The sequence below is a fragment of the Tupaia chinensis genome, unplaced genomic scaffold (genome assembly GCF_000334495.1).
Source record: "Tupaia chinensis unplaced genomic scaffold, TupChi_1.0 Scaffold149501_1, whole genome shotgun sequence".
Classification (NCBI taxonomy): domain Eukaryota; kingdom Metazoa; phylum Chordata; class Mammalia; order Scandentia; family Tupaiidae; genus Tupaia; species Tupaia belangeri.
This window is the reverse complement of record NW_006209345.1, coordinates 4,491,627-4,500,426: the sequence shown is the minus strand read 5'-3', so window position 1 is coordinate 4,500,426 and position 8,800 is coordinate 4,491,627. Positions and strand designations below refer to the sequence as shown.

Genomic DNA, 8,800 nt, shown 5'->3' with positions numbered 1-8,800 from the left:
CCTAATGCCACCCTGTGTCTCTTTTTTAAAAAGTAATTTTTTTAAATGATACGTTTATAAAATAGCTAGAATTGACAAAGATGAAAACAAATCAAATACAGTTTTACTACCAAGAAACAGGCAAATTTAACATTTGGTGAATGTGTTTCCAGATGTCTCTCTAATGTGTATATCTCTGGGTGCACAGATAAAATAATTTTTATCTGTATCAATTTTGTTCTTTTAAATAAAAAGTTTACATTTTAAAAAGTTAACAGACATGAGGTCTTAAAGTGAAAAAGTAGTATTGTTAAACTTTAGATAAAAATATCTGTCCCTTGGGCACAAGTTGCTTGGGCTACCTAGACTCAGGCTGCCTGTGTCCATTTCTACTCTATCCCTTTGTATCATTCTTTCCAATTCCCAGGTCCTTTCTCTTTCTCATCCTCTTTCTCTTCCTCACTAGCAGCCCCCTGATCATGATCCAGCCAGACCCAAGCCCTGGGGCGGACGCCGACATCTCTCTCTGTCTCTCTCTAATAAAACTGGAAAATAATAATGACAATAATAATGAATAAAATTAAAATAAAAAAAAATCTGTCCCTTAAGGGAAATAGATTCTAAATAAGCCAGCTTTCCAAAGTTGGGGAAAATCACTAAGAAAATTGACTCCTGATTTTTAAACTATGTGTTTTGGTTTCTAACAGCATAGATTCTACCATGAAAGATGACATTATTAGCATATTTCCTGTCTTCTATCTCCCCATTCTGTTAAGCCTTCAGAATATTTTTACTTGTTAATTTTGCCGATGCTTTATAACTTTTAATTCTATTTTATTGTCATAATTTCTCGAGTTGCTAAGAATTAGTTCTGTGCTTTGGAGTGTGGCTCTGCTCTGGGGCTTCAGTGTCACTTCTGGAACTTAGGTGTGGAACTGGTTTGTGCCCCATTTCTTGCAGAGCTGTTCCTTTGGGTATCATGCTGGAGGCTGGGGCAAACCCCCAGTAGATGAAACTGGGAAGCCACTCTATGGAGATGTGTTTGGAACCAACGCCGCTGAATTTCAGGTATGGGCCATGGTCTGGCAAGCTTGATTTAATGTCATGAAGCTTAGAGGTGGTTGGTTTATACCTTTATCAGGAAGTTGGGTGTTTTGAAGTTGCATTGAAAGTTCCCAACCATTATATGAGCTCTATGTAGACAGGCATTATTGTCTACACTTTTTTTTTTGGAGAGGTTTTCACTATAAAGCGCGTGCGCTCACCAGACAGAGAAGTGAGAGACTTAGAGACAGAAAGCGAGAAATCACCCCCCAGGGGGGATGGCCACACCGCAATCCCTTCTCCTCCATTCTCCTCTCGGGATCTTGGGCACACACTCACACGTGCCCGGCGTGAGTTTTAAGCCACCGGGTCGGGGACACGAACCGCGGTCGACTACGTGGGAGTCCAGTGACATAGCCATTACGCGAACTGCTGGTTCCTGCAATCAGATTTTTATTTAAATTATTTATTTTGGTCAGAGGGTACGTGTGCTCCTCAGAGAGACAGAGAGAAAGTGAGAAGTCACCCCCAGGGGTATGGCCATGCTGCAATCCTGTTTCTGTTCTCCAGTTGGGATTTTGGGCATGCCCAGCATGTTTTAAGCTACCAGGTCCGGGACTCCAGTAGCGGTCCACTACGGAGTCCAGCAGTGGAACCATTATGCCATCTGCTGATCCCAGTTGTCTACTCTCTTATATCCCTTCAGCTTAACAACAGTTTGGTATGTCATAGGTACTTAGTAAACATTGAATGAAAGAGTGATGTCTTTTAGACCAAAACTGAAGAAGAAGAGATTGATCGGACCCCTTGGGGGGAACTGGAACCATCTGATGAAGAGTCTTCAGAAGAAGAGGAAGAGGAAGAAAGTGATGAAGACAAACCAGATGAGACAGGCTTTATTACCCCAGCAGACAGGTGGGGAAAACAGAGTTTGCTAATGAAGTGGCCTCTCTGTGGGACTTTCTCTTCATTCCAGAATTTGTTCCTCTCTTCATAGTGGTCTCATCACTCCTGGAGGATTCTCATCAGTGCCAGCTGGAATGGAGACCCCTGAGCTGATTGAACTGAGGAAGAAGAAGATCGAGGAGGCAATGGATGGGTGAGGAAATCAAATAGAGCTGAGAGGAGAGGACTTTATTTCTCTTTGGCCTCTAGGTTGGCTTGCCTTGCTCCCCAGCTTTTTTACAGTTAGTGAACACCACTCTGTACTTGGCACTGCTCTAGACAATGGGGAGTTGGCATTGAAAAAAACAGTTGAGATAAAACGGTAATCAGAAAACCAGGTAAATTCAAATGTGAGTAACGATGGTGGAGCAGAGGGAGCGAGGCACTGGGATATAAAGGGATATGGTAGTGGGGTTGCCTTTGGGACGCTCCACTGAGAGGTGCTGTTTGAACTGAGACCTGAGTGCTAGGACAAAGTTAGCCACAAGGAGATCTGAAAGCAGGACTAGTCAGTGCTAGCAAGTGCAAGTTTTTGGTCAGAGGGTACGTGTGCTCCTCAGAGAGACAGAGAGAAAGTGAGAAGTCACCCCCAGGGGTATGGCCATGCTGCAATCCTGTTTCTGTTCTCCAGTTGGGATTTTGGGCATGCCCAGCATGTTTTAAGCTACCAGGTCCGGGACTCCAGTAGCGGTCCACTACGGAGTCCAGCAGTGGAACCATTATGCCATCTGCTGATCCCAGTTGTCTACTCTCTTATATCCCTTCAGCTTAACAACAGTTTGGTATGTCATAGGTACTTAGTAAACATTGAATGAAAGAGTGATGTCTTTTAGACCAAAACTGAAGAAGAAGAGATTGATCGGACCCCTTGGGGGGAACTGGAACCATCTGATGAAGAGTCTTCAGAAGAAGAGGAAGAGGAAGAAAGTGATGAAGACAAACCAGATGAGACAGGCTTTATTACCCCAGCAGACAGGTGGGGAAAACAGAGTTTGCTAATGAAGTGGCCTCTCTGTGGGACTTTCTCTTCATTCCAGAATTTGTTCCTCTCTTCATAGTGGTCTCATCACTCCTGGAGGATTCTCATCAGTGCCAGCTGGAATGGAGACCCCTGAGCTGATTGAACTGAGGAAGAAGAAGATCGAGGAGGCAATGGATGGGTGAGGAAATCAAATAGAGCTGAGAGGAGAGGACTTTATTTCTCTTTGGCCTCTAGGTTGGCTTGCCTTGCTCCCCAGCTTTTTTACAGTTAGTGAACACCACTCTGTACTTGGCACTGCTCTAGACAATGGGGAGTTGGCATTGAAAAAAACAGTTGAGATAAAACGGTAATCAGAAAACCAGGTAAATTCAAATGTGAGTAACGATGGTGGAGCAGAGGGAGCGAGGCACTGGGATATAAAGGGATATGGTAGTGGGGTTGCCTTTGGGACGCTCCACTGAGAGGTGCTGTTTGAACTGAGACCTGAGTGCTAGGACAAAGTTAGCCACAAGGAGATCTGAAAGCAGGACTAGTCAGTGCTAGCAAGTGCAAGTGGCTTCACAATGTTATGTATGTGGAGCTCCATTTTAGCTACGTAAATGTGTAGGGTTGTTAATAACTCTTCTTCATACATTGACTCCTTTATCATGAAATGACCTTGCTCTTGTCCACTCTGGTTTTTCTTTCTTTTTACCTATTTCCTTATCTTGTTTGGGATTAATTGAACATTTGTTATGATTCCATTTCATCCCCTTTTATTGATTTATTAACTGTAAGTCTTTGTTTTGTTACTGTAGTGTTTGTTTTAGTGTCTACAGTATCTGTCTATCACAATTTACCTTCAAATGATATTACACAACTTCAAGATAGTGTTAAAAATATTTCAGTAGTATACAGATGCTCCTCATCTTGTGATAAGATTATGCCCTTTTAACCTATTATGGAAAATAGTATGCATTGAAAATGCATTTAATACACCTAACTTACTGACCACCGCTTAGCCCGGCCTATGTTAAATGTATAGAACATATACATTAGCCTTGTAGTTCAGCAAAATCATCTAACACAAAGTCTGTTTTATAATAAAACATTAAATATCTCATGAAATGTATTGAATAGGGACCAGCAGATGTGTAATGGTTACGTTGCTTGACTCCCTCATAGTCGATCAACCGCAGTTCAAGTCCCAAACCTGCAGCTTAAAACTCATGCTGGGCACATGTGCTTGTGTGCCCAAGATCCTGAGAGGAGGATTGCAGTATGGCCATCCCCCCCGGGGGGGTGATTCTTCACTTTCTGTCTGTCTCTCTGGCAAGCGTATATACCATATAGGGGGAAAAAAAAAAGAAATTTATTGAATTCTGTTTTGAGGATTTAAAAAAGTGTAATCGTTACTATTTTAAGCCAAATTAATTGTTTTTTCTTCTTCTTATTGCTGTTACTTTGGACGTAATGTTTCATTATTTCTCTCTGGCAGCTTTTTTCTCGTTGGTGCTGGTTCACAACAGTTTGATTATTTGCCTTGGTGTACTTTCCTTCATGTTTTTTAGCTTGGGATTTGTTGAGTATCTTGGATTTGTTCATACCTTTTATTAATTTTGGGAAAATTTTGGTCATTATTCCTGAAAATATTTTTTGGGAAACTTCAATTATACATCTATTGGATCTCTTCAAGTTGTCCCACTACTCACTGATACTCTTTTAGATTTTTGCCATAGGGTAAGTGTGCTCACTAGAGAGAGAGAGACAGAGACAAAGTGAGAAATCATCCCCTAGTGGGGATGGCTACACCGCAGTCCTTTCTTTTCCATTCTCATCTCACATATGCTGCTCAGTACTCCCCTGAATACTTGTGGAAGACCCTCCATGGGTCTCTTAAGTTTGCTTTCTGTGCTGCTTTCTCTTCTCTAGTACTTTCTCCCACAAACTGCAGCCACCCTCATCTTCCTAGACTTATATCTTTGTTTCCTGAACTTACTGTTCTGTGGTTGGAAACTCAGTGCAGTATGCTGGGGCATTTGAAGGGCTCACCTCATTGGTTTCCTATCTCACAGGAATCACTGTCTTTTGTTGCCCCATGTTGAAAAATCACTGTTTTAGGGACCAGCAGGTGGTGTGGTGGTTAAGGTGCTGGATAATCCCACATGACTGACCATGGTTCAAGTCTTGGACCTGGTAGCTTGCTTTCTCACTTTCTCTCTCTCTCTGTCTCTCTCAAGTCAAGTTAAAGTAAATGATTAAATAATTCTTTCAAAAACTACTGTTTTATATATTCTGCCCACTTTTATGTTTCAGGCAGGAGGGTAGATATGGTCTCTGTTACTTTGTCTTGTCAGGAAGCTATTTCAAACTTTGCATATTTAAGGAAGAAAAATGAAGGGTACTGTGGACAGTATAGTGAAGAAAGATTGGGTAAGGGACCAGAGTATGAGCCCTTTAGGTTATGGTAAGGGATTTGGGTTTATTGAAAGGATGACCAGACACCTCAGAGGGTTCTAAGCAAAAGGATGATAGGATCTGAATTCTATTTTGAAGTTGTTTGCTCCGGCTGCTATGGAGAATGGATTGTCACCTCTTTTAGGGAGATAGGTAGAGATGAAGACATGGTCAGAGGCGATGGCGGTCAGTTTGCTGTTGTGTAGGTGGTGAGGCTAGCTGCAGATGGCTCCTGTACCATCAGAAGGCCTGGAAGTGTGTTATGTGCAGCAGCACTCCAGGCACAACTTTGGGCAGGAAATGTTATCTAGCCTGTTCTCTCTTGACAGCGTCTATGTACCAAAGTTCTCTCAGAAACTTTCGGTCTCTCCGACCTTTAACCCTTTATTTTAAATTTTTAATTCTAATTTTTTTAAACATTTGTTATAGGGCACATGCACTCACCAGAGAGAGTGAGAGAAAGTAACAAAAGCCACCAAATCCAGCACTTGAACCGTGGTCAGCCATGTGGGAGTCTAGTGTAGTGCCTTAAACACCATGCCACCTGCTGGTCCCGACCTTTAGCCTTTTAACCCTGTTTTGCATGTGGGAACCCTCGTCTCCGATCCCCTTACTTGCTTGATCCCCTTACTTGCTCCTTCGAGGCTATATCCCCAAGAATTAGCACTGTGGGGCCCCTCAACTCAGTTCTCTCTTAGGCTTCCATGAATTACAGAGGCTGCATCCCCGGATATCACAGAATTTCTTCAAGGAGCTGGGTACAGGACCTACCTATGTTTCTTTTGCTTCCCCCCTTTTTTTTAAAGTAAACTTCCTCTTTTTTATTTCATATATTTTTTAGTTTTGCTATAAGAGTGCATGTATTTGCTGGAGAGAGAGAAAAAAAAAAGTGAGAAATCCCCAGCCACAGGCAACAGCCATACTGCAATCCCTTCTCCATTCTCCCAGGATTTTGGGCATGCTCACATATGTGCCCAGCACAATTCTCAGGCCACCAAGTCCAGGACTCAAACTGTGCAGTCGGCCATGAGGGGTCAACTAACTGCCTTTAACTCCACGCCACCTGCTGGCCCTTTGTTTCCCATCTGGAGATCCTTTTCTCCCTTACATTTTGAGTTTGATTCTGTTGTCCTTTGCAGAAGTGAGACACCTCAGCTCTTCACTGTATTGCCAGAGAAGAGAACAGCCACTGTTGGGGGAGCCATGATGGGATCTACCCACATTTATGACATGTCCACGGTGAGCACTCAGAGAACACTTCCTTTGGGGTTTGGGAAAGCGGGCAGAAGTAGAGTTTCTACAAGTGCATTTGGAGATGATAAGACTCTAATCCCCTTTTTAGGTTATGAGTCGGAAGGGCCCAGCCCCTGAGCTACAAGGTGTGGAAGTGGCCCTAGCACCTGAAGAGTTGGAGCTGGATCCCATGGCCATGACCCAGAAGTATGAAGAGCATGTGCGGGAGCAGCAGGCGCAAGTGGAGAAGGAAGACTTCAGTGACATGGTAGCTGAGCATGCTGCCAAGCAGAAGGTAAGAGCTTACAGAGTCCAGGAGGGTGAGAGCCAGAGACCAGGGTCTGCTTTTTCAGTGGACTCATGCCCTCTAGTGGTAAGAGTTGGGTGGACTTGGGCTGCTGCCCTGTGCTTCCTGGAGTTGAAAACCTAGGAAATCCTCTAGTGGATTGCCCTCTTTAAGGATGATGAAACAGGCACAGGGAGGGGAGGAGAGGGAACCCTTCCTAATCTGAGAGGGTGGTGGGACAAGGGTCCAGCTTGCTTTTCCCAGACTTCCATGTCTGTGTCAGGCTACCCACCCTTGATGTGGGGGCCAGAGGACTATTTAACCTATTGTAACCTGCTTCTCTTTCTTCCTTATAGCAAAAGAAACGGAAAGCTCAGCCCCAGGACAGCCGCGGGGGCAGCAAGAAATACAAGGAATTCAAATTTTAGGTCTCTGGTCATACTTCTGACCCTCCTTTAGGCCCTTTATCTGGATGCCTGGGCTTCTCACATGGGTCCCCAAGAGCCACCTCTCCTGCAGTTCCCAAGGGCTTTTCATTTCATGTTCTTATTTTAGACCTGTTTTGTAAATAAAGCTGTTTCCCAAGGAAAGAAATGAATATGTAACACTCCTGATTCTTCCTCATTTCCTTTGAGCCCCTTCTGTAAAAGGACTAAAACCACCTCTTTTCTACACATCGATTGGGCTGCCCCAGTGACTGGTGACATGTGCCTGGATCAGATGTTGCCATTGAGGCTGGTGGTGGAACCAAAGTTGTCCTGAAATTGTTTTACCACTGCTCTACCTCCCTCTTGGTGGGAAGGCTCTGGGGGAAGTACCTCTAGGTCTGGTTTGACCTTACTACTTTGTCCTTGGGGGAATAAAAATAGCCAGCTTAGTGCCCTGGCTGTGTTGGGGAAGGAACAGTGGGCTTGGGAAGTAGGCCAGGTCAGGCCTTTCTAACCGACTTTGTAGCCAAAAGTACAAGTCCTTACCTGTGAGAGAACAGTTCAAAGTCTAAGTAATCCTGAGTTTTTGTGAGCCACTGGGTTCAAGACATGAGTTGCTAGAATTTAGGGTGTGTGTGGAGAGTGTTGGGAGTTGCTTTCCAATCTGCTTGTCTTGTGAAGTCTTCCTGACAGGCCAGATGAGGTTTGGACCACTGGATCCCACAGGCATTTAACAAGAACTGGGGAGGGAGAGAAACCACATGCTGCTACTTCACGATGGTTTCTAAGGAGGGCCTGTGTGGCAGGAGAGATGCCATGAAGGACGTAGCAGCTGAGCTAGGCCTTGGGAGGAATAGTTTTAGACATTTATTAAGCAATGATGCATTCTTATTTCTAGCAGAGGGATTTATGTCTGTCTGTCTGTATGTATGTATGTTGGAGAGGGGAGGGAGAGCTATAAGAAAGAAGAGGTTACTTATAGATGAACCAAGGCTTAGCTTGAGAATTATCCTGAAACGGCCGTTTGGACTAGGTTCCTTGAGCTGCTGCCCACCCTCGGGTTAGCAATTTCCTGGCTTATGGGCACCCGCTCAGCCACCGGCTCTGCACCGAGAGAACGCTCTTCGCTGGTCCGCGCGCAGAAGCTCAAGTGCCCCAGGCCTGGGCCAGGTCGGCAGTCTGGGCGGTCTTGGCTCAGCGCTCCGCAGACCCGATCAGCCCAGGCGCGTTCCCGCGGCAGCCCCCTTCCGATCCAGGCCGCGCCCCGGAAAAGCGGGGTTTCCGCTGGCCGAGTTACCGCTGCTGAGAAGGGTGGGGGAAGAGTGTTGGGGTGCCAGCTGTTTGCCGGCCGCGCTGCAGACTCAGGGCAGGGTCGGCAAATACGCGCCAGTTACCTACCCCCTTCGGGAGAGCGAGGGCCGCGCGCACACGGCACGCCGGGTGCGAGCGCGAGCCGGGCCCCGCCCC

At 45.2% G+C, this 8,800-nt stretch overlaps 1 protein-coding gene across 3 annotated transcripts in view; it reads left to right on the top strand.

The window, feature by feature from the left end:
* The window catches only part of SF3B2 (splicing factor 3b subunit 2), a 20,303-nt gene extending 12,800 nt beyond the window's left edge, over positions 1–7,503 (top strand). For 2 of the 3 annotated variants that reach the window (XM_014585294.2, XM_014585293.2), the window contains 6 exons: positions 940–1,047; positions 1,796–1,938; positions 2,021–2,122; positions 6,526–6,625; positions 6,729–6,914; positions 7,262–7,403. In XM_014585294.2, the coding sequence (XP_014440780.2) occupies positions 940–1,047; positions 1,796–1,938; positions 2,021–2,122; positions 6,526–6,625; positions 6,729–6,914; positions 7,262–7,333 (711 nt within the window). In that variant the 3' untranslated portion in view covers positions 7,334–7,403. Of the gene's footprint in view, positions 1–939; positions 1,048–1,795; positions 1,939–2,020; positions 2,123–6,525; positions 6,626–6,728; positions 6,915–7,261 lie in introns of all 3 variants that reach the window. The other variant, XM_014585292.2, reaches the window with a different exon arrangement.
* The last annotated feature ends 1,297 nt before the right edge of the window (positions 7,504–8,800 follow it).